Consider the following 26,067-nt stretch of genomic DNA (forward strand, 5'->3'; position numbering starts at 1 on the left):
TCTGGAGTTCTAAATGTGGTGGTCAAAGATTGATTTGTAAGTACAAAGCTGTTGCTATCTGGTTAGGGTCTGGTTTCTTCCAATGCTACACTGCCTTGATAGGTGTTTTGGTTTTCTTTTCTTTTTCTCCTGAAAGTTAGTTTTCAGTTTTCTAGACAAGAAAAAACCTCTTTGAATCTGAAACAAATTTCTTGGAATTAGCTTTTAACAGAAGTTCTCAAAAGACTAAATGAGAAATGTCTAGCCAGAGAAAGTTTAAGGAAAGTTAAAGGAATTGTTAATAAAAAATGGTAAGGCTGCTCATGATCGTAATGGCCATTGGTTCAGATATCCTGGCATATTCTGAATTCATATAGTTTTTATTGTAGGCTTCTGTTTGTTTGGTTATGGACTCCAGAGTTAACTACCATTGTAACAGTGCTAGGAAATCTTCTGTCTTTTAAGATATGTGTGCTTTGCTGTGGACAAGATTTATTGACGAAATACAGTTGTAGAAAAGACAGATTTGTAGCTAAGTAACTGAGCAGCTGTGATCACAGTTCCCACTCCTGGGGATGGGGTGACAGTGAAGAGGGAATTTAGAGGTGGAGTTGGCTGCAGACTGGTGAGGATTTTAATGTGATACGAAGAAAAAGTGCGATAAAAGGTTTTTGGTGAAGTTTTTCTTCTTCTTTTAGATAGGAGTATTTATATATTTGTGTCTATGGGTCACTCCTTAGGGTTATTTGAGGGTCCACTAAGACCACAGCTGGTGTACAGATTACTAATGAAAGTGCTAAGGTGCTGTAGTTCTCAGTGTTCTCCTGGTTTTTTTTTTTTTTCTGAAATAGTGGGAACTGATAATTTAATAGTGAAACTGAATCATAGTCTTCCTTTCGAGAATAAGTTTTGGTAACTGGGCGTTGTGTGGAACTCTATTCACATTGGAAATAAAATTTTCCCTTAATGTCTTTAGTAATATATGTAATACACAAGTTCCATTTTAATTTCCACAAGCCATTTTTTTTTATCTGTTTCACTGAGGATGAATGTTTTTCAGAGTGTATTTGGTTAGTGTTCCAGGAAATTGCATGTCATCACTAACCCAGTATCTAGAAACCCCAGTGGGAAGAAGTGAGATAATGTTACTTCCCTCTAACCTTCCTCAACCACAGTACTTTTAAACGAAGTGATATAGTAGTTACTTTGATAAATGTTTTAGTGTGTACAATGTTAAATTGTCATGCAAGTTATGAATTGAGAAGGAAAATGCTTTTGTAGTCCGCTCTGCAGTATATACATATCATTCATTTGATTTTATTGAGGACAAACAATAGGATTTCAGGAGTGATATTAGCTTTTAATGTTTAACATTTTTAAAATTTGTTTTTTAGGCATAGCATAGAAACCTTGGGGAATTGATGAGAAAGGGGAAATTTAAGTGCTGGGAATGGGTAGTATCACAGCCAGACACTGTTCTGAGATTCATAAACTCTGTGGTACAGGAGATTCTGTTTATAGATGGTAAAACTGAAATAGGGAAAAAACAAGGCCTGCACAGTACTGTGGAGATAAAATTTAGTGAGCCAGCACCGGTTTTTTTTTTTGGTGTGTGTGTGTTGGTAGTGGTGTTGATAGTCTTACTGGGCGTTGAACCCAGGGCTCAGCTATGCTTGCTTGATTTATTTATACATTACAGTTGTATACCACCAAACACAGCATATGAGCCAGCTCTTTTTGCAGTGTGTTAGACAGGGACACTGGTTATGACGAGTATCACATCAATGCAGGTTTTCTCATTCAGTTAGTGTGGGTGACCACTTGAACTTGAATATCATTGGACAGTGTGTCACTATTTCCACTTTCCTCATGGATTTAGCAACCTCTGGAATGAGAACGCAAGATGTTCTCAGTTCATACTGGTTTTTTTTTTTTTTTTTTCTTTGTCTTTTATCGGTACCAGGGATCGAACTCACGACTGCCTGCTTGCAAGGCAGGTGCTTATGCCGCTGAGCTAAATCCCCAGCCCCAGTTCATACTGTTTTATATCTTGCATATTTTTATGATCATTCACTTCTGCAGCTGCCTGTATGTCTCAAATTCAAGCCTCTCTTTGGAGCCATTGTGCCTGGATTTGATTTTGAAAGATACTTTAAGTGCACAATTTCCTTACTCTGGATTTTCCCAAAGAATTTTCCCTGGTGCTGGCTTCATGTGATTAAACAGAGTAATTTTGAAGTAAGGTATTGATGTACAACTTACAGGGTATTGCTGTTTCTATCAGTTTTAACTCTTTAATGGCATAGTAAAATTTTGGAAATTCTTTGAAACTGAAAGTTGTTGCACAAGTTTTCGGCTGTGAGTGAGGTAGAGTAGTGGCCAAATATATATTCCTCAGAGTCCACAGCAGAGTCCTTTCCCCTGCCAGATCTCTTGGTTTCTTTTGATTGACTGCAGTGTTTTGGGGGTTCATAGGCATTTTGTGTTGTTTTCCATTTGTGAGTTGTGGCTGTGCTGTTATATCCATGAAGTAATTCATGGTGATGGTGGGAATCCCTTAGAATGTTCAAAGGTTATCTTGTTTCTTTTTCAGTCACCGAAGTTAATGGTATTTTTCCCTTTCTGTTTATGTTCATTTGTGATGAGCTTATTGTGACTCGCATATTTTCAAAGCACTAGCACATTTTGTAAACTCTGGCTACTTTCCATGAGAAGTTTCTTGGGAAAAATTCTCTTTTCCTTGCCATGTGAATCTTTCTTTTTGATCAAGTATATATGAAAAATTCTAGTAGCCAGTATTTACTGATTCAGGCTGCCCCTTGCACCCCCATTATAGAGAATATTTTTGTTATTTTTTGAAGAGTGTGTTGTAGAAGGGTGATACGGAATGTTATTCCTCAAACTGAAATGATATAGATTTACTTCATGCTCGACTGGAGAGTATCCAGGAACTTTGATTGCTTTTAATGAGGCAGGAAGCCTAAGGATGCTTTCTAGATGCAGCCAGAAGGTGGCATATTGGGGGATAATATCGATGTGTAGAGTACAGGGAGTGTGTTTTGGGATTATTAGGCAATGTAGGGATTTGGGCTGTCTGAGTAGGATCTATGATGCAAGGAAAAAATTGAGATCCAAATCATGCGAGCTCCTAAGGACTGTAGTAAGGAAGCAGTAGAGAGCTTACAAGGGTTATGCAGGGGAAAAAAACCTGTCAACTGAGGGTTACTAGGCAAATTTGGTAGCTTTGGAGTCTTTTGGGTTAAGAGAGAAAAATAGAAAACAAGAAGCCATTTAAGGAATGATTGCAGTTGTCTGAGTGAGAGGCAGAAAAGATCTGAAATTATTTGTGAGGGTGGATGTAGGAATCACTGGGTATGGCTTGCTGGGGGGAGGATGTTACAGACCCTCAGATACAGAACCAGGCTTGACTTTGTACCTTTTCTTCAGTCTGTCTTCTGTGGTGTCAGTTTCAACTCACAGGATGCTTTCGATTTTCTTTTTAAGGTATCCAAATGAAAGAAACACTTCCAGATTTACATCTTGCAATACTCCTTCCAGAAGATTTCTTTTAAAAAATTTTTTTTGGTACTTGGAATTGAACTCATGACCTCAAGCTTGCCAAATAGGCATTTGTGCTGCTGAGCTAAATCCCCAGCAGAAAATTTCTTGAGGAAGCTAGGAGTTGTTCTCATTGGGTCAAATTAGGTCTCATTCCATCCGAGTCTTTGCTTAGTCTATTCAGACATGTTGATTACCTAAACCTAATTCAGATTTGTATCAGCTATATGGCCCAGAGTAGGAAAAGTTTTACTTTATTGCTGAGAAAAGGTGATAGAGATTGAGGGTATAACAACAGATGAGTGCGTCTAGTGGCTACGTTTTGTAAAACAGCACTGCGCATGATTTACCCACCTCAGTGGATAGGTGTCACATGCAGTTGTTTTCCATGATTGTGATGTTTCTGGGATCTGTTTGATTCTTTTTGTCCCAAGTACTCCTTTTATATGAACGCTTTGAAACTTGTTTGCCTAGGTGATGGAATCGAGTGTGTATCAAAATGGAACATCAGTTCTGTTAAAATGTGATTGTTAGTAAGGGAGATTTTTGGTTGTAGGCATAAGTTACATTTCTAAAACATTATGTTTTTGTATTCTGGATGTTACAGTGCAGCTGTGGGCATATCACAGTCTATCATAGATGTATTTTAACTCCTGTTGGCTGGAGCTATGAGCCTGTTGATCTCTCTTGGTGAGGCATAAGCTCTAAGCTCAGAGTTCAGCTTCTGTTTTTTTTTTGAAACAGTGTTTACATTGCCTTCTCTGCCACTACAGGCGTCCTGTAGGTTTATCTGGGCACTCTAAGCATTGCAGCATCTGTGCTGCACTGTTACATACAAAGGACTTGGAAAATATACTCTGTTGTCTTCCTACATCTCTGCATCTGTCATCTCTCAAAAGTTGCTAGCATACTCAGTTGTTGCCAATGCCTGACATTTTGTATAGTTACTGCCGTGAACCAGAAGTTCTAGTATGCAGTCATTGATACTCAGCTGATGTTGCTCCACAGTCTCTTTATCTGCGTTGCGTGCCATTTTCTGAAATACTTCGTTTTCACATTACTAATCTGCTTTGGTGTGGAATTTAAAATGCATTTCTTGGTGCCATAGAGAAAACTAACTTTCCCAAAGAAAAGTTTTAATAGTATTTATTGCCTACAAAAGAGGAAGAGAGGCTGAGGAGACTTATCTTACTTCTTTTTTTAGAACTTTCTCCTGTGGCCCCAGAGGCAATTGAAACCCCATGTGTTACTTATTTGCTGTAGCCAGTGAAAGATGTAAAGAGTAACACGATTAAATTTTTTTCCAAGCATATTTAGCCAAATAAATATAGCACGCTTAGTTTACCAAGGATATCCGTCATGGCTTGAGAATTTTTGTTCTTTTTGATGTAGTTTATTTGACCCAGCATTGGGAACAGGGAGCTGTTAGGGGGGTAGAAAGTAAATATCCAGTGTGAAAACTTTCCCAGCCTTTCTTCAGTATTGAGTGTGTTTTCTGAGTTTTTCTGAAGCTGTTTTGAGGTGGGAGGTTGAACTGTATTTTTTTGTCCTAGGGTGTTGTTACTGGACATACTGAAGAATCCGTCCAGTATTGACTATAAGGAGGTTTGATAATGTCTCATACATTGATTACTATACTAGGAAAAAAATCTGACAGCATTAAAAAGAATTTTATTGTTACATATACAGTAAAACATGAAATAGATACAAATATTACTTAAAAATGTGTGTGAAAACATTTGAAAGATGGGCTGAATGTCTTCTAGACAGCAAATAGTAAAGAAATTAGTTTTATTAACTCATATACCAACAACCATATCCTTCATTTCCATGTATTAAAATACAGTGGCTTGCAGAGAGCATGATGCATTCACACATTATTTTACATTTTCAATCTTTTTAAAAAATCAGGTCCACTTGGTTTCTGAGAAAACTGTCCCTGCTAACTCCCTGAGAGAATAAGATACATTCTGGTGTGTGTCTTTTCCTAGTCATCCTGTCTCCCTCCCCATACTTTTGATAAATTGCTGGCAACACATTCTAATTCTTAGCTTTTCTCAGTAGAGTCCACTTAAAAATATTTTAATGTGACATCTTCAGACTTCCTTGAGTGCCTTAAATAAATTTGCATGTAAGGTATATTTAACATTTACCTAATATCCTTCAAAATGTAAAGTATTATTGTAAAGTACATAATTTATTGTATCTGCTTTTCTTTGAAATTCAGTGAGGTAAATCAGTATGGAATCTTTAAAATTTTTTTTTTCTGGATATCTGCTTATCTTGCTTCAAATCAGAGAAAACTTGATTTTTTCAATACACTAGCCCTTTATCAAACAGTGTCTGCTTTAAGTTGATCTTTAAGGATTCTGTTAAAAAGTTTATATCTTACTAATTTAATTCTTGTCTTCAGACAAAGAAGAAACCTATGTAAATTATGTTTGGTTTCTTCCTGTTTATTAAGTTCTACTTCAATTATTATAAATTTAAACCTTTTTGGAGTGTGATTGAATAGTTATATGCATATTTTTCTTATTAAAAAGAAAAGTAAATACAGCATTAGAAAAATCTAATGGTTTTTTTTTAAGTTTGATGCTACAAAACATGGAAACTTCATTTGAATTTTATTGTGCTAAGCATATTAAATTTAATATTTGTATTGAGTGATGTGTTGCTATGATGGTTATGTTATTTGTTCATTCAGTTATCATGTAATTGAAGATGTCAGACAGCATGCATGCGTGGACTTAGCTTGGAAGTGGGTGACAATTCATAGAGTATCTGTGCTTTCATGAATTGTGTTTCCTCTTCTGGCTTTGGCAATGTCCACGTCATAAGTTTTTAGTGAGATAGGCAGTTTCTTACATAAAATTTCTCTAAATGGTTGGCATAAGAAGAAATAAATAATAGGGTCTAGGCATACATTTGCAGCAGACAGTAGCAGAGTGAATTCTTTCACATAGAGTAAGAGTTCTTTTGACTGGCAGCTGTAATGACCTTCAGTTTGACTCTTTGTGTAGGGGATCCTGGCAATGTGGTATGGTACAAAACACACAAAAAATACGAACATGATGCTAAATATGTTGCGACTAGATTTCCTTTTGACTGAAATGGAATTCTTTCTGGACTTAAGGTGGCTCTTAAAGATTTTCCTTGTGATTGCTGTGTAGAAAATGATTAGTGAAAGAAACACAGCCCAGAAAATGCCCACGAAGATGTAGTTTGATGCTTTGTGCCACTTGCGACCCAGTTCATCTTTAAGTTTCATGCACTGTATTTTCTTAACCTCCCCAACACTTTGGTTGGTCAGGATGATGTTGGGCACAGCGAGTATGAGCATGAGCATCCATACCACCACCGACAACAGCTTGCTGTAGTTCACTGACTGGATGAATGAAGTCGAAAGGGGCTTTACAATTTTGTAGTATCTGTCAAAGCCTATGAGTCCGAAGAACACGATGCTGACATACATATTGACATAGAAGACAACAGCAGAGACCCTACATACAAACACGTTCAGCTGCCAGGGACCTAGGCCCGAGTCACTAATGATCTTAAAAGGAAAAGTCAGACTCATTAGAAAGTCAGCAACAACAATGTTCTTGAGATAGACAGTGAAGCTCTTTGAACTGGGCACGTGAAAGAAGACCCATCCTGACACTCCGTTGAGTAGGAGCCCAGTGATAAAGACCATGCAGTACAGCACAGGGATGATCTGCTGAGTGATCAGGGTGTTCCTCGAGCAGGGCAGGTCTGGAGGCTGCGTGGTGGAGTTGAACATCTTGTAACTCCTCAGGGAAAGGCCTGGAAAGATGTTTGGATTAGTTACTCAAGATTCCTTGGAGACAACTCAAAGGTTGTCTTGTCTCCACCTCATTTGTTGAGTAATAGAGACAATGAATGTGGTCAGATGCACTGAGCTCTTGAAGCATTTTACTCCATGTAAATTTGGCCTCTGCCCCTTCCTCTCTTTCACTTTTGCTAATTGATTCCTTTATCCTTTTTTTTTTTTTTTTTTTTAATGGTGAGGAGGGAATGGAAAGGGAAGAACAGAGAAGTCAGATGAGAACAAAGAAAAATTGTAGATTCAGGACTGTATGAGCATTTTGACTCAGAGACCAAGATTTCTCTAAAATGACATGGTTTGCTATAAACCCTAGAGTTCTAGGAAATGCTTACTTGATATAGTCTAAAGTGCTTAAAAGTAGAATTCAGCGTTTCATTTTATTTGTAGATCTTTAATGTGTCAGGCTTCTGTCTTAGATATACTTTTTTTTCTAGTTGTGGTGGTGCAGGCCTATAATATAGCATCACTTTGGGAAACTGAGGCAGGGGATGACAAGTTTGAGTCCATCTTGGGCCTCTCAGTAACTTAGCAAGACCCTGTCTCAAACAATAAAAATGGCTGGGAATGCATATATGTATGTGTGTGTGTGTGTGTTCTTTAAAGTTAAATTTTATGGATTCATGAGTCTAGGTATTACATTTGAAGGAGCTGTTGAGACCTTTTTAGAAAATCTACCTTACATATATTTCAGATGCAAGACACTATCTTAACAAGTACTTAACAAGTATACATAGCCAAATACTAACTAGTATTTTTAATATGGGATTATGGATATCTTTTCAAAACCGAGCTTTTCTGGTTTTTTTGTCTTAGCCATGCAAAAGATGATTGCATTATTTAATAAACTAGAAAGGAAAAACAAATATGATAGAAGGTTAAAAAAATGTTTCCTAAGCTAAAGCCTAGATCTGTATTGGCTATGATACTTGGCTGTTAACACCTGAAATACAGCCATTCCAGATTGAGAAACGCTATAAAATATAAAGTAAGGGATTTTTGCTGATTTAGGCTGAAAAAATGTAAAATGTGCCAGTGTTTTAAAGTATTAATGTAAAAATGATGCTTTTTTAGTAATATTTCATCACATAAAATATTACAGCGAAGCATGGTAATACATTCCTATAATCACAACTGTATGGAAGACTGAGTCAGGAAGCTGGTAAATTTTCGGGCAGCTTGGGCAGCTGAGCAAGGTTCTATTTAAAAACAAATAAGGATGGGGATGTAGTTTAGTGGTACAGTGATCTAGAATGCAAAAAAAATTGTGCATATACCTTTAAATGTATTCATGTACATGTGTGCATAGGTACATAAGTATTAATAATCTTAATTTCAGTTGATTTTACTTTTTAAGTATGTCTTCTAGAAATTTCAAAATTACATGTATTGCTCATGTTAAATTTTGACAACTCTGTCCTAGGCGTCACCAGAGCCTCCTGTGATTAGGGCATACTGTGTGTTCTCCATGAATGTGGGACTATTGATTTTGGGCAGAGGGAAGATTATAATTTATTCAAAAAGTTATTTGATGCTTGGTGCAAGTGTTTGCCTCCCATCTCCTGTGTGAATAACATCAGTATCTGCGGAAGGCCCTTGAGTTGTTTGTCCTGCCCTCGGGATAATGTCCAGACTCTATGAGTTTGAGTTGCAGCAAACCCCATCGTGGTCTGATCTGTACTCTCCCCTCCCAGCAATGAGTTCTGGATCCTTCTGCTTCCTTTTAGGATTTCTTTCACCTCAGATCTTTGTATAGAAAACTGATCTGTTGCCTTTGTGGCCATCATATTCTCTTGAAGGTGCTTGACCCTGGGTATCACTGTTTTGTCAGTCTTCTGTGGGCTTTATACATATGCTCCTGCTTCATATCGTGTTAGCCAGGTTTTTACTATTACAACAGAATACCTTAAATCACCTTGAAAGAGAAAAGGGGGTATTTTGGCTCACAGTTTTGGAAGTTTCTACTTATGATTGATTATCTCTTGCTCATGGCCGATGGCAAGGTCACATATCATGGTGGGAGCATGTTGTGGAGTGCGGAGAATGAGGAAGTCTGAGACCCACCAGACCCTCTACGGTCATCCTCTCAGTGACCTAAAGAACTCCTGCCATGCCCTGCTTCTTAAAGGTCTATCACCCGCCAGCAGTACCACTATGGGGACCAAGCCTTTGACATGTGGGCTACCAAGGGATATTCTCTATCCCAAGTATAGCATGTATTCTAGATGATAAGTAAGAGGAAAGTGCTTCTGGTTTTTAAAAAATTTTCCTTATAGGAAAGGTGAGTGGCAGCCACAGGTATTGGGTTGACCTGAGCTGTCAAAGTCTTTCCAGGTTGCTCTGGCATGCAGTTGGAGATCCCAGGGCTACACCAGCCACAGCCCTTGGAAACATGCTCTGTGTTTTCATTTTTAACCCCGCTGACAGAATGGCTTTTCCATTACTAAGTTACCCCCTGATTGTTGGATATATTTTATATAGAAGCTGGTCTCACAGATGTTAATAGAGTTTTTATCAATTTTAGTGTCTAGTTTCGTATCCCAGTGCTAGGGACACAGTCCCCTCAGTCACGGTGGTATATACAGTACTCCAGGGAGGAATCAGTATTTGGAGGATTCATTTGGCCTCAATTATAAAAAATGCAGATTTTTATTTTGAGGAAAAGAAATATAAACTGTATAGAATAAGATGTGCTCAAAAATATGATGAGTGTTTAAATTAAAAACTATTATAATAGTGAAACTATTATAATAGTGAAAGATACATTAACCTCCTTGAAATACTCCCTCTTGCTTCAAATACCCTTGTCCCATTGTTTTGGGCACTTTCTGAATATGTACACGGAGTTGTTTTTCCTGAGTATCTTTACAAGGTATAATTAAAAAGTAGAATGAATACTGCCACCACGTATAACCCAGTGTAGAGGCAGGCTTGTAAAAACCTAGCAGTGTACACTTATCTGTCTTATTCACTGAATCTGGCTTCAGGTGATTCTGGTTCTTCTCCACACTCAAAGTCACTGAAAGTAAATGGCTTGAATCAGTTTAGGCTATTGAGGCAGCTGTGACAGCACACCTAGAGGTCTGAAAGAGGACGCTGAGCACTGGTTCAGAAAGTGGCAAGAAGGAGGGGCTAAGTGGGTTTGAAGTGAAGGTATTTTAAAGACAGTGTCTGATAAGTATCCTTTGCTGTGACACGTTTTTAAAGTGTTTAAGCATTCATTGTATTTTGATCATTCATCATGTGTAGTTATAAACTTAAAATTGTGAAGAATTTCCTGGAAGTGACTTAATGGTATCTAAATTGTTTCTTTTAGAAATATTATAGAAGCCATCATGTGTTATGGATAGAGGACTTCCCAGACATGATTTCATGAGAGAGATACTTCCTTTCCTTATAGAAGCCTATCTCTGTAAATTCATGTTCTGGGTTTGCAGGGGCTGCCTTTTATAGGAGAGGGACACCATACTGGGGATTGAACCTAGGGTTTCCACACAGAGTTACAATCCCAACCCATTTTATTTTACTTTATTTATTTTTTTTTATTTTTAGACAGGGTCTTATAAAGTCTCTGTAACTGTTCAGGTTGGGCTTAACTTGGGATCCTCCTATCTCAGTCTCCGTACGTAGCTTCCACAATTTTGAGCTGCCATATGTCTGCTCATGGTGGGATTTTGTTAGTCCAGAACAGTGCACATACAGTCTTCGGCATGCTAAGAATGTGTGTATACAAGCTCTTTTGATCCCCAGCATTATTTTTCATCACCCTCCCTTTGTTGGGAGGGTCTGAGTTGACCCCGACAAACTTTTGGTTTATAAATGGTAGAAATACAGTAGCTTGCTTGAGTCCTTTCCGCAGACACTGTCTTGCTAATTGGCTATTATGAAGTACTTAGAGATAAGAATATCATTCTTTTGCCATTATCTGTTTTGATATGGCCTAGACACATGACAGGGCAAATGACCTCAGTTTAAAGGAACACTTCTATTACATGACTAATGAATGAGCTAAAGATAAATCCTTTGACATCTTTGGTCAGTCGGTCCTTCTGTTGGTCGGTCAGCCTGCCTGCCTCTCTCTCTCACTCCCTCTCTCTCCCTCCCTCCCTCTCCCCCCTCCTCCCTCCCCTCTCCCTCTGCCTTTCTCTCTGTAGCATCTTACTCTGCAGTCCAGGCTGACCTTGAACTTGCAGTCCTCCCAGGCCCTACATCCCTCACTGTGCCTGGGTGGTATAATTCTTTTAGTTCTTAAATATTAACCCTTTTTATAACAAAGGTGTGAGGAAATGGTAGTAAATGCACCATGTCCTGTGAGTCCTGTTGTCTCTGTGTGTGGCCTCTTCTGCAGGGGAGAGAAGAACTGTGCTTAATTGAGTAACTTGAAACAGTCAAGCTCTTTTGAGGCTCTGATAAGTCAGAATGAAAGCAGAGATTCTCTTGGTATGACCCATTGACTCTCCCTCACTGCCTAGATCTCAGTTAATTCACTGTTTCTTACCAGCTTATCCCATTAATGGGGAAAGAGTGGGAACAGAAGAAATGGTAAAAGATGAAAAGGACTAGGTGATGATCAACAACTGAAAAACAGAAAAAGTGGACCCTGTTGTGAGCTACTGATTTGGGGGTGTTGCTCATGACAGTTATTTCTGATGTTATCACTGAATTTTTGTAGTAAAAGTGGTCCTTATATTAAGCTTGAGACTTGAGGAATGAAAAACATGTTTTCTGAATACTCGAGTTTATGTTTAAGAAGTATCTCTGTATGTGCCTAAACTTCCTAAGAAGGTGTGGCCGACAGGGTAAGTTTTCAGTTTTTCCTGGGTGGACTTTTTCCTTGTTTCATGGTGTAGGTAAAGAAGGATGAATGCACGGTGCAGCATGCCTCAGCCTGTATCTGCTGTCACTTGGAGTTTTTGTAACATGGTTAATATGGCAGGGCAGGATTTGTGAGGCCCAGAGACAGGTGTAATAGAAGCATCCTGAGGGCCGCTGTCCCTCACTCTCTGCCTGCCCCAGCTGGGAAGAATGCCAGTGCCCAGGTTTTAATCTGATCGAGATAGTGAGTACACTTGTCCTTAGTCCAGCGTAAGGTCACAGCATTGTGCTATGTTGTGTTTTCATGGTAGAGCGTATATAACATTGGGGATCTCTCTTTCGACGAGTTTAATTGATACAAACCTACCTGCGGTAGAGTTCAAGTGCACTGATCTTAAAAACATGCTTAGCGCTGAGCTCATCTTCCATTTTGCGTGTATGTATATTGACTGACCTGTTTTTCTCTCACATATTGCCCTCCTTTTACCCTGCTGCTGAGTACATAGTTCTTGTCTGAAGAGGAGAAATTATCACTTTACAGCATTTTGATGAAATTAATAAAGCTTTTGATAATACTTGAAGGACTTTCAATTACCTTTTTTTGTTTGTTTGTTTTTTCATAAAGTGAGGTCTTCTTTCCGTGAAGTAGCTTATCCTAGTGAGCGCTTGTCATCTCTGAGCCGCCACAGTGTTTCGTCTTTAAGGATTCTGTTACAGGAGGACAAAGAAGAATGAAGTTAAACAAGCACCAGGCTTATATGGAGGAAGTAGTTTCATGCTTTTAAAATTCAGCGTTTGTTACTGCCTTCTCTACTCCTTCTTGGGGGTTAGCCACACTGAGACGGTAAATTTGGCCGAGGTTGGGTTTGTTCTGCCTTGATTTAGGCTGTTGTTTTTCTGAATTCTTTTAACCAGCACGACCTGAGCTTTAGATATGCATGTACATTGGTTTGCTAAAACGAACACTAAGACGCCATGAATCTGAAGTTGGACGTGTACATGCTGATCCAAGGTTCAGTCTGAGTATTGTGCCTCCTCCCCAACCCAACCCAGTACACAGGAAGTGTTAGCCAGTGAAGAAGTGGGCGAAACACTTCATTTTCTTTTTCTGTAGTTAGGACTCCAGACCGGGGAAAAGTATCCTGCGTAAGGTGGGCCTGAAACCTTGGTTCTTTGTTAGAGTTTGTTTCTTGGTTCCTTACAGATTTTATTGTAATCATCACAACTTCTTGTTTCATGGGAATGTAAATAGATATTTTTATAGAAACCTGCTGAAACCAAGTGACAATGATCATTTTACATTTGTGTGGAATATTCCTCAAAGATCATGAAATTCTTTTTAGAAACAAAAGAGGCTAAGTGCTCTGTGGAGAAATAATGTGTGAGATCCAGGACAGTGTGGACGTGTGCTGTGGGAGATAAAGTGAGCAGGATTACGGGTGGGCAGGGCAGGGGTGAACTTTAGCTTTTCTATTTATTAAATTTTGAACTTTAGCTTTTCTGCTTCTTAAATTTTGAATCAGTTGTGTCTAATGCAGTTTGGTTATCTCTTATCTGAAATGGTTGGGACTGGAAATAGATTTTGAGGTTTTTTTGCATGCTTGAAAATTGAAAGAGGTGTCTTTGGGGTGAAACACAAGTATAAAAACAAACTTCATTTATATTTTGTTTATGCCTTATATACATAACCCTAAAGTCATTTTATTCAGTAGTGTTAGTATGCCATTGCATAAAGTCAGCTGTGGAATTTTCCACTTGTACATTGTTTTCGTGTTAAAAAACCTTCAGATTTTGGAGCTTTTGGAATTTCAGATTTTTGAATTAGGGATGTTCATCTTGAATGGCCATTCATACTAGTTCTTAATGCATCAGTATTAATAATATTGGTTTTAAAATAAAAACTTACAGTTTTTATATTTTTACTTTTGTATCTTTGAAATAGTTCAAAACTAGGACAAAATGTACATGAAAACGGCTTGCTTTCAGATCATCGTCAGTCCCCAGTTTATGATGAGCCTCTTTCCTCCAGTTTCTCACCATTGCTTAAAAGGAGCAGTGCTGGTGTTTCCGTCTCTCTCCTACTCTGGACATGAAAACTCTCAATCCAGGCTTCCTGAGACCTTTGTTTTCTAGCTGATTATTCTACCAGTGGAAAATGCTGTATGTGTGTGATCAATATGCAACATTCTTAAACGTATTAAAGCCTTTTTCCTACTCGTAGTAGTAATTTACTTAATAGTATTATTTAATTCTGCATCTTTCATGAAGTCTTCCAGTCCTTTATTCTGTCGTAGGCTAGGTATTTCAGAGCTTGCACCCTGCTCTGGGCCCTCCCTGTGTCTTTCAGCACTGTGACTCTAGGGGTAGGTGAGTGGTGTTCTCTGTTTTTAAAATGTAGACCTCCCCAGAAGAAAGGGTCATTGTAAGCACACCAAGTGATTTCACAGAAGTTCCTCTTTTTTTTGTAAGTGAGCACACTCGTCGTTTCTCAGAACCCCTTCTCCTTGGCTCCCGTTTGGAGTGGCTGTCTCACCCTGATTTGTCTTGCCAGGGCCTCTTGTCCGGCTTGTGCCCCTCTACAGACAGCCCGTGAAGCTGTCTCACCGCCCAGAAGCATGACTGCCTTTCTGTCTTCATTGCCTTGGCCATTTAATGTTTGACGTGCAGAACCCTTCTCAGAAGCTAGGAGGAAACCAGTTTAGAAGTCTGTGGTCTTTTTTTTTTTTTTTTTTCATTTCTCTGCAGCATTTGGTGTGACTGATTTCCTTTTACTGAAACCTTGTGTTTCTAAGGTACGTTGTAACCTATGGGTGCAGAACATCCCTTATCTTTTTCCTTTTGCTAAGACCTTTAGTTCATTTGTTCACTAAATCTGTTAGAACGTGTCTGCAGACACTGTGCAAATATTTCAGTCATAGAGAACCCTTAGGAAGTTTCCAGGCTATGGGGAGGCCAAACAGAATGGTAGTTTAAGGTGCAATAAGGGCTGTTATTGACAAAGAAAGCACAGGAACACATGAAGCACTTGCCTGGTTTATGGAATTCTGGTGTCAGTCAGCCTTCTGGGAGCATGCAGTAATGAAGACTGACAAATGAACAGACTTTGGTCAAACAAAGAAGGAGAAGGAGGGAGCTTTGGGGGAGAGAGCTATAAGAGCAAACATTAAAGACACGTCAGCTGGCAGAGTGGCACATGCCTGTAATGTAATCCCAGCACTCGAGGCTGAGGCAGGAAGACCTTGAGTTTGAGGCCAGCCTTGGGTACAAAGTGAGTTCTAGGCTAGCCTGAACTGCATAGTGAGACCCCATTTCTAAAAGACAACAGACAAAATAAGACACATGAGATGAGTGCCCACTGGGGGCCATGGTTTGCTTTAAAACTGTTTGACACTGTAATTGAGCCTGCTGATGCATGATGTTACCCCATTAAGGACACTGATTTAAAGGGGTTAAGTTATTCTAATAAGAGACAAACAGTTTTAACTAGCGTGTGACCAAACAGCATTTCAACTAGAGCTGTTCAGCTCCAAGCCAGTGCTACAGTACTGCCAGAAGCTACAAGGTAGCCTGTGCTGTGTGTGAGGGCCTGGCCATTTCATGCAAACCACTCTGCATTTTCCTGGAGTCTTGTTTTTAGGAATCACTTAGCTTTTTTTTTTTTTGTATTTCTTTTGGAAGGACATGTGCCCTTGTGAGTGAATATGGCAGTTATTTGAATCTAGGTTTTAAAGTCCTGATGGTGTTGAATACCTATAGTTTCTCTAGTTATGGTCCAAGTACCACTGCATAGAGAACTTTCTTTTCTTTTCTTCTTCTTCTTTTTTTTTTTTTTTTGGTAACATTTTCTAAAGGTGTTTAAAATAGATGTATGTTTGACTTTGATTAGCTTTCTGTCTTCAATGCTGACACCCAAGGAGAAAGACAGACTTACTCATAGTAGGAATTAAAACAAGTAGCAGTATTTGTTCAGTCTTTGTTGAAGAGCAAGACCTAGATTCCCTGGGGCCCCTGACAGGAATTGGACTCTGCTGACTGCTACTTTTTATCTGCAGCCAGTTTTGTCTGGCAGCAGATGTGAAGTTTTGATCACACCTAACTTGATCCCCTTAGCTGCTCTACAGCTCATGGACTTCCCCTTTGTCAAACTCTAGGCCAGTTACATGTGTGTTACTGTGACTGATGATTGGATGGCAGACACATACTTTGTGGGGTTGTGCTGATTAGTCCTCGCCGTAGAAATACCTGCATGCTCTTTTGGCTGAGTTGCAGACATCTAAGGAACTTCCACTTCCACCCTTCTCCTTGACTGTCTGGTCTGTTCTAAGCTTCAAAACTCCGCTTGATGAAACATCTGCATTTCTGCTATACACAGAGCCCAAGAGCCCATCAGTTAAACGTGAGCATGAGGGTGCACTAGGAGGATAACAAACTCTGGTCATATTGAAAGCATTGTTTGTCTCCAGTTCCTGTTGAGGTGTTCTTTTGTGCATTGCGTGTTTAGCAGCAACCCTGGCCTCTGTCCACTAGGTGGCAGTACTACTCCATGACTGTCTTCTCACATTTCTAAATGCTCTAAAGTTTAGAACCACTAGAGTAAAGAGCCTTAAATAATAGGTGTATTTGATACCATTCTGGTTCTAAAAGCATTTAGCTCTCTTATTGGCATCCAACCTTAACTGTTTATTGAATAATTTGTCAGGAATAAGGAATCTATATGCTGGGGTCTAGGAATATGAAGTGGACTTTATTTACTGCGGTACTAGAATAGTGGGCAGACAGTGCAACACGGGTTAAAAACATACATGTCCGATGTAGTGTGCTTTGTTAGAAGTGTGGTTCAAATTCTTAATAGCTGTACTGTTGTGATGCCAAATGCCTTTGGGTGTCAGGTTTTACATCTCTAAGATGAGAGGGTAGAAGATACCTTGTAGGGTTCCTGTTTCCTGTACTTGACGGGACATTGGGGTTATAAGGAGTCACTCAGTTTTCCACAAAGTAAGCAAATACTTCTGGGACACTGTCTCCAGACCTTGCCTGAGCGAGACTCTCACGCACCTTCCTTTCTGCACAGTGCTGTTTAGATTCATGTCCTGTGCACTATAGCACAGTGCTCTGATAGGCACAGGAGATGCTTTGCACAGTGCTCTCTGAGCCTCCTTGGCTGCGTGGCCCAGTGGCACTTTTCCTGGAGGAGGAGGTGAGATAGGAGCATTGCTTCTTATGATCACAGGAAATGGTATTCAACAGTGAAGGGCGTGAGTAAAATCCAGTGTTTCATGCTCTTATCAGCAATCCATGTAGCCTGTGAGGATGGCAGAAAGCTCAGAGTAGCTTTGTGCCTTGACAATTTTTCCTTCAGGTTTGCTGTTTCTTGCTGAAACCAGGTTGATCTCTCTGGATTCTCAATTTTTTCCCCCTTCAGCCTGTTCTTTTACAACGTTGTTTGGGAATGTGGGGCTTGATTCCCTGGGGCCAGGCAAGGAAATGAATCTCTGAGATTTGCCTCTCTATGAGGCAAAGAGGTTCGCATTTTGTTTGTCAAGCAGTACTGGGGTTTAAGCAACTCGTTGCTGTCCCTTTGCTGTAGAAATGGAGAACAGAGTTCCATTTCATGCCTTAACTAAATAGTAACCCCTCTATGTTAAAGATTCAGGATTACATAGCCAAAACCAATAACAACAGCAAAAGTATAAATACAATAGACTTTCAGTGGGAATGGAAATATTGTACAGAAGTGATTTCCATATACTTTCAACGCAAAGCTTTTTGTATTTCCTCCTAGTTTGGTGTATTGATCCTAACTGAAGGGACCAATAACTTTGATTGTAAGAAAATATATTGTGACTATTACTTGAGAATTGAATAATTTTAAATGAATTTGTGATTTATTAAATGAAGTATTCTGCAATGGAACAACTATGTTTTTCTCAATTAGTAGACCCTAAATGTGAAAGATATATTTTTATGCACCTCAAAGGTGGTACTCAGAGGCTACATTAGAAATAAAAGATATTTACTAATTGCTGCTCACAGATTGAGATCTGTTATCGAATACATGTGTCCTTCTTAGACCATTCCATTTGCAATTATTTACCTTGCCTGGAAATTTCAATAGGATGAGTCAGATACACTTCAAGAAAATAGTGTTACATTTTATCATGCACCAGAGCAGCTATTAGATGTCATTACACTCTTGCTTTAGAAATAGTGCCTGAATGTAAAAATTTCTGGTAATAGCAAGCACACATTTCTGTTTGTATCTGGCACTATGATTCCATGCTCATGACTTCTTTGACCCTTGTGAGACTACCCACGACCAATTTTGTTTTACTCCGTGATTTAATGTGTGCTGGAGTTGGGTGAATCTTTTTCCCTACATTACTGCTTTTTCTCTTGTATTTTTGCTATTAATCTCTATCTAAAGGCTACTTTCAAGATACAAATTTGCCCAAAGTCCTTCATCTTAACTTGTAATGTTAAGATGTACAAAAAAATACTTGTAGGTTCAGGAGCCATAATATCCCATTAGCTGTACTTGAAAGGGCTTGTTATGTAAACCTTTTCCATCCTTGCTTGGCAAAAGAAGGGACCCTCTGCACATGGAGAAGTAGTGATACCCCAATATCAGTGAACTTGTTTCTGAGTATCATTGCTCACTAACCGGAATGAGGACTTTTTAGATAAACAACTGATGTCAGGTCAGGCATGGGAAAAGCCTAAAGTAAGGTGACACATCTGTGGGTAGAAAGCAAGGAAATGGTCAGACCAAGTGAGAAATGGTGAAAATGGATGAGAGAGCTGACGGCAAGGTTCTTCCAAACCTGGCAGAGTTAGGCTTCCACAGGAACAACACTGATATTTAAAAGTACATCGGAGAGAAAAATTCAGGAGTTTATGGTAGTATTAAACATTCAGATTTTAAAAAGGAAGGATGAAAACAGGGAAAAACTGCCACAGAAGAATGCCAGCTGGTAAAGGTAGACAGGGTGATAGAATTAGGAAGCCACAATTTTGCGACTTCAGTGTAACGTCTGACTCAGGCAGTGGTCTTCAGAGCCCTTGAGCAAGCATTTGTGGGTAAACTGCGCCTGGGGGTTGAACACAGACCTTCATATCTGCTAGGACAGTAAGGGCAAAAATTATGCCTCTTTTGTGGTTGTTTCTGGTGGCCACTGCATTGTCAAGCTTACCAAAAGTGGGATGATTTGATATTTTGTGCCTCCTGTTACGATGCAGTCAGAGATGTGCAGCATACTTGTGCAATGCTGTCTCAGTCAGTCATGGATGAACAATCAGACAAATTCAGAAAACTAGGCTAGACTTTAAAAGCAAAATCAGTGTAGTGAAAAACAAACTTAACAAGATCGGACAGGAAGGGACAGTCTCAGATTTAAAAAGGCCACAGGGACATGAATGAGTTATGATTTGTTGATTGTAGAGAGTAGATATAGAAATTGTTTTGGGGACAGTTCTATAAATCAAAATACATTCTGTAGAGTAGGTGATATTACTGAACTAATATTAATCTTTCTGGGAATAATAGTGTGGTTAAGCAGGAGAATATTCAGAGGTGTGCATGCAAGTATTAAGGAATGAAAGGATTATAATGCCTGAAATTTATTTTCTAAATTATTAGGTAAAAGGAAACAAAGTAAATGTAAATATACTTGGGGATACATGTACTGTCTTGTCGATTTATATGCAACAAGTGAGTTGTTAGGGAAGGAGTTTGAGCTCAGTGCATGACATAATGAGTGTCAGATAACAGTCCTTTCTTTCTGACTCACTTCTGGAGGCTCCTTTGCCTATCCTTGAAATAATGTGTCAGTTTTTTCTACTTTCTCTTTTAAACGAAAATAATCTGTATTTGAAACATTTTAAACTATTATTTATGTAACAAAAATTTTCTTTCATCTTTCAAGTATTCTTTTGACATTGATTATGGGACAGTATCCTTGATGCTAGGGAAAAGGCGGTGAAGAGCCCTGGCACCATTTTGCCCGTGTAGCGCTCAGTCTGGTGTTCTGGCATCCCGGAAGCCTCAACTGCTTGCTTTCCCTGAGCATCTCTGACTTCTGAAGTTCTGGATCCCTGGAGGGCCCAGGATTTTTCACCATACCAGCCAAGTTAGTCATGCCTCACTGTTGGGTAGAAACTTTACCTTACTTCAGAGACAGCCAGTGCTCTTTGCTTTCAAACATAGATTTTCATTGCAGTGGAATATTTAATACTTTGGAAAGGCATTCTGTAATAGAATCTAAAGCTCCACCTCTACCTGAAAAGGAAAACTCTGCCAGCACGTTTGGTCTCCTCCTTGCCTCTACCTGGGCTGCCTGCTTTCCTCCATCCAGAAGTAATCTTGTCCTAGACTTTGTAGTTTTCTTTCTTTTTTAAAAAAATGACTTTAATCAATACTGCATTCCTTTGTAAAAGTGGTCTGTGCTATGTGTCATCTTGTAGGCCTTTTAAAAAAATCTGTTACTCAAAATTGATTCTAAAGTTCATCACTTTGGAAAATGAGTTGGAGACACTTGGCATAGATGCGCAGTTGTAGGCAATGTAATTTTTAAGATAAATGCCCTGGAAAAAGCTTGCTGATGTATACTAGGAGATATGTAGAAGAGTGTGTATTGCAGTGCTCTTCATAATACCAGAAATGAGTATTAGCAGAATGAGTGAAAAAAGAATCACTACTTATCCAGTGAATTTGTTTCACAACAATGAAAATGAGTGAATTACAGGTAATGGCTTTTTTTAAAATCCTCAAGCAATACTGATAAGATACAAGTAACCCCATTTCATAGTTGAAGAAACCAATTAGAGCATTTAAGTAAATTGTTCACGGCATCAAACCTATGGTGTGGTAGAACTCAGAGTTGAGTTCAGGTCATTTGTATTTTAAAACTTCAAGTATTATGTTTTTAAAACAAAACAAAACAAAACAAATCCCACTTGTTTCTATTAGCTTGTCTGTTGTTCTCCATGGGAGGACAGCTTTGTGTTTTCACCTGGTCCAGTAAGAGACTCACAGTAGGTGCTGTGTAAATTTTTGGTGAATGACCTCAAAAAGTATTTTATACAGGAAGCCCATGAGGAGAGCACAGTGGGCTGAACAAGTTCCCTAGGCAGGTAACTAGAGTAACTATGGTCCTCAAGCCTTGCAAGCCCTTGGTCACCATATCATCTAACCTGTGTGTGCTTACCTTGGCTTCGTGCTACCTTCCGGTTAGTGACTGGCAGAAGCTTAGAAGAAATAACATCGGTGTAATTGTCACTGACTGTTTTCCTCGGTTGCTCAGCCAGGGCAGCCAGCGTTGCTTTTCTGGTGGATAAGCGCAGCCTTTCTTTGCTACGTGGGAGTTTGTCTAAGCTGTAGCGAGTTCCACTGTCTGTTGAGTTTTACTGACATGGCTAGTTTCTGGAAGACGTGCAGGTGTGTGTGTGTGTATGGGGGGTGGAGGATGTGGAACAAGGGTAGCAGGTATTTGGTGCTTTAGGCAAGTAAGCAAATATTTGTTGTAGATACAGATTGTTGAACTACTTACGTGTTTTTGGTCTAATGAACAGAAGTTCAAAATAAACCAAAGGCTCAACATTCTAGCTGTCCTTTTGATTCTTTCTGTTATCCAGTGCCTGGTAGAACTCTGGCCAGATGAGTTCTTTCCTCTGTCCCAGTAAATCATGAACAGTTTGGGCCCTTGTAAACAGATGGGGCTCTGGGCAGGGTCTGCAAGGATGACCACCAAGTTTTGCAAAGCACTGAAGAGGAGGGACAGGAATATCTAATGAATTTGCTTTTGTACTGTCACTGTGCTGGGACTGAAGTTGAAAAAGTTCTGTAGCACACCCACAGGGCAGAAGTACTTGGAGGCTGGTCCTCAGCCTGTGTCATCTGGGGCTCCCTGGTGTGGCTGCCCAATGTGGTGTCACCTTCTGGGAAGCCTTCCCTCTTTCTCAGATCTACCACAGCACCCCCCTTAAATACTATTTTTCAACTTATTTCCTTCCCTCTGCCTATTCATCCACCCCCCCCCCCAGGTAAACTTCATGAGAAGAGAAATGATTTCTCTTGTTTACTGCTATATTAGGAAAAACAGAGTTGTGCCTGCCAAGTAGTAGAAGCTCAATGAATATTTTATTAAATTTATGGATGAATTTATTTATTCTACTGTGGTCAGATTAAGGACTGAATTTTTCTAATTATCAAGTGATCTTTGTTCAGGACCTCTAGTGTTTTAAAGTATGTTCTTGTCCGTCCTTCATCCATGGGCCATGCTTCTGGTTACCTTCATCCCACTGAACCTGCATCCTGTTTTCTTCAATCTTTGCTTTACTGAGTAATAAAATTTTATAATAGCCCTAAAAAGTCTTAAAAGATTTTGTGCATGTGACAGGATATGCACAAAATTTTGATTTTAAAGTAAATATTTTAGTGATTTTTACACATATCATACTGTCATATAAATACATAAAATTCTATATATATCTGATATACATGGTAAATATTAAATTTTGATATATGTGAATATAAATAAGATATATATGTATTTATTTATTCATTTACTTTTCTCCTACTTGAAATCTTGGGACTGCAATTTGAAAGTTTTTTGACTCTGCACTTGCGAACACCTAAAATACACAGAATGTTTCAGAGTATTTTGGATTTCAAATTTTTGGATCAGAGTTGGTCAGCCGATGTACATGTTATCCATGTTGCCAAAGGTGCTGTAATTCATTCATTTTGGTTACAATATAACATTCCCTTGTGTGATTGTCCCATATTTCATTTTCTTTCAAACCACAGAATATTGGAAAACTTGTATCCACCACTTTGAGCTTCATAGCTTCCCAACATTGACATTAAGATATCAGGGTCAATGGTAATTAATGAGATGTTTGGATACTAAATAATGAAAAGTGTATAAACGAGAAACTTCTCAATGAAGATTTTACTCTCCGGATGACCAACATTGATGTTTTAAAGTCAAATATGAGTGAAAGATTTGTTCAAAGATCAAGGCAGACCAAAAGATTTTAATGTTACAAAATATAAAATATTCATTAATAGGGTTTTTGATACCATAATTACAGGCATGATTTAACGAGCCCTCACTTGTTGAGTTTTGGTGTACTATCAGAAAAATCCTAAAGGCTTAAATTATTTCATTATTTATGTATATGGGATGAGTATTTGATTTTCTTCAATATGCATTAACCAAATAACATTTTATAGCACAACGAATGTGGTAGTAAAATGTGGCAGTTGCAAAAAATGTAGACTAAAGCCATCTTACTATATATTTTTTGAAAATAGTTATTTTTATAAAATGTTATTTATGTTAATGTATGATGCTTTTTTAAAATGTACTAAATATTTTATAACTTTCTCAATTTTAACTGCTAATAAGTATGGCTAGATAAAACATATACAAACAAAGACTCAGAGTAAAAGGGATCCTGAAGTAAAAATATTTGAGAATGCTCAGGTAAGATGTAGCTAACCATATTTTTTAAAAAAGATTTAAAAGTGATTTGGTTAGTTTTCTAACTTTTAACATGTCAGGTACAAAACTATCTATGTGTACTGGACTGTGAAAATCAATTAACATCTCTAGACTTTTATCACAAGTTATTGATTAAAAAGCATATACGGTTTCTTAGTCTAGCATCTTAATGTCCACGGTTCTGCTTTCATTAGTTTCCTTCTTGTTTGTTTGTGAGGTTGGTTGTTTGGTAATACATTGACCACTAAATACGTATATCAAGCAAATACTAATCTTCTTGTCTTTCTGCTCACCTCTTTTTTAATTTAATTTTAAATTTTTATATTTTTTGTATAAAACTACCTGTGAGACTTACAGGCCTGATCCTGAACTCCAGGCTTGCTAGCGGACAGATTATCTGAATCAGCCATGAAGAAGTGGTGTAATTGTTTAGAAAGTAGGTCACTTGAGGTAATAAGCACTTAGTAGGCATTTGTTGATAGATGCTTGCCAGCTGTGTGCTCGCGTGACAGGTACTTGCATTATGGCTTTCTGTGGAAGTGACGGCTAGTGAAATAGAAGCATTACTTTCCTTATCTTTCTCATTTCTTTTTGGGTCTTAGTCACACATATACCCCAAGCAATTTCCTGTGGGTTTGGCTTTTACCAGTACTACCTGTAACTCAGTTATTAGCAGGGATAAAAAATGAGAAGGGGATTCCATTTTTTATTTAATGACTCCCATATGCCAGGCATCTGCCCTCCTTTAATAAGTGATGAGATAGAATGGAAAAGAAAGAAAAAGAAGTTAACAACAGCAAAAAAAAAAAAAAAAAAAACAAAGTGAAAAGATGTAATTCAGGGTCACTGTTGCTTCAGACATGGTTCTCTCCAAATCACATCTTTTCCGTCATGCTAAATTGGCTTAGTAAAAATCCGAGTCCCAATAATATTTACTGTTTTATACAGTGCAGTTATTGCCTTTGTTATGGACACAGCCAGTCCAAAGACCAGCCATTTGCGCTGGTTTTTATCTCCAACTTGTATTTATGCATAAAGCACAATTTTTGAGTCATTTTAGTTTGAAAACAAGAAGGTGAATGTAAAAGGACAGTGGATTTCTTTTCTTTCTTTCTTTTTTTTTTAAGGATAGTGGATTTGAAGTCCAACTGCTTTTGTCTTTGGGGCCCATCCTTAAGCCTTGTAAGTGTGCCAGTATGGATTACTAAAACTCTCTGGACCCTGTTTTTTCAATTTCTAAGCAGAGGCAGTAAGAGAAAGCCTTTCCCATTGCTGTCTGGCTGCCAAAACATCAAATGAGATGATAATATCTGTTTAAAAAAACACAGAGGATTGTACCATGATAGTTAGTACTGTGAATTTTAAATTAGAAGTATTGGATATCTTTATCATAGAAAAATTATTGTAAAATATCACTATTTTTTCCCCATTCTCCTTGACTTCCAGGTTGGCCTTTGAGACTGTGTGCCTTTACACACAGGATATTAACTTAAGGGCAGGGAAGGGAACCCTCCTTTTTTATCAAGTTGAATCATAGAATTGCTGATATTTGGCAATTTTTTTTTTTTAACTTCTCCAAATGGCACTTTCATGTGGTTAATGCTGACACATTTAAAACTTATTAGTAAAATTACAAATGACTGAAAAGAAGTATAGATATAATACCAATGTGGACAAGAATATGGAAAATACTGGCAAGTCATTAAACTTAGATCTTGGTTTGTTTTCAAACATAATTTTGCTCACTATTTTCTTTTCAGGCAGTGTCGATTACATGTTTGGATTTCTAGCAGCTTGTGAAAGTTTTATGTTGAAGAAGCACTATAAAGGCCATGAAGCACCTTTCCTATAATGGGTAGGACGAGTGAGTAGAGTTGGCTAAGACGGAAAGGCAGGCTGTGAATGATAGGCTAGTTTTAATTATGTGTGATACACATACATATCTAGACAGACACAAATACAAACATGTAACATTAGCATTTTTGTATAATTAGAAGACTTAACGGTATATTTTTCTCCACTTGGAGGGTAATCGCTGAGAATCAAAATTTAAAACTTCTAAGTTCAGTGGTTTTAACACTTTTTCAGGGTGGTTTAGACATGCTGTGGTTAATACATTCTCTAAATCTCTGCCTAGTTTTTCCAGAAAATAGGGCTTTTTAAAAAATATATTTTGGGGGTGCTATAAAGGTGTGGACTCTAAACATGATTTACATTTTAAAAATTATTAGTCTTATTTTTATGGAATTTACTGTAAAATTTACATGAAGACAGTAGAATAAGATTTACAAATATATATGTTGTTTGTCCTTGCCTCCTACAAAGTAAAACTAAAACCACTTATTGATGCTTGATATTTACATGTTT

The 26,067-nt window shown here is 38.3% G+C and overlaps 2 protein-coding genes and 1 non-coding gene across 14 annotated transcripts in view; 1 reads left to right on the plus strand and 2 right to left on the minus strand.

Annotated features, from left to right (window-relative positions):
* Window positions 1-26,067, plus strand: part of Med12l (mediator complex subunit 12L) — a 276,541-nt gene that overhangs the window by 91,962 nt on the left and 158,512 nt on the right. The window lies entirely within an intron of this gene.
* P2ry14 (purinergic receptor P2Y14) overlaps window positions 5,189-26,067 on the minus strand; it is a 44,032-nt gene continuing 23,153 nt past the window's right edge. For all 4 annotated transcript variants that reach the window (XM_013159705.3, XM_013159704.3, XM_063249192.1 and 1 more), the window contains 2 exons: window positions 12,792-12,904; window positions 5,189-7,341 (listed from right to left, as the gene is read on the minus strand). In XM_013159705.3, the coding sequence (XP_013015159.1) occupies window positions 6,308-7,318 (1,011 nt within the window). In that variant the 5' untranslated portion in view covers window positions 7,319-7,341; window positions 12,792-12,904 and the 3' untranslated portion in view covers window positions 5,189-6,307. The remainder of the gene's footprint in view (window positions 7,342-12,791; window positions 12,905-26,067) is intronic.
* On the minus strand, window positions 9,650-9,779 carry LOC111753453 (small nucleolar RNA SNORA44). Its single transcript, XR_002788244.1, has one exon. It is a non-coding gene; the product is annotated as a small nucleolar RNA SNORA44 (small nucleolar RNA).

This window comes from Cavia porcellus, unplaced genomic scaffold (genome assembly GCF_034190915.1).
Source record: "Cavia porcellus strain 051 isolate PalLab524CR breed Dunkin Hartley unplaced genomic scaffold, mCavPor4.1 scaffold_5, whole genome shotgun sequence".
Lineage (NCBI taxonomy): Eukaryota > Metazoa > Chordata > Mammalia > Rodentia > Caviidae > Cavia > Cavia porcellus.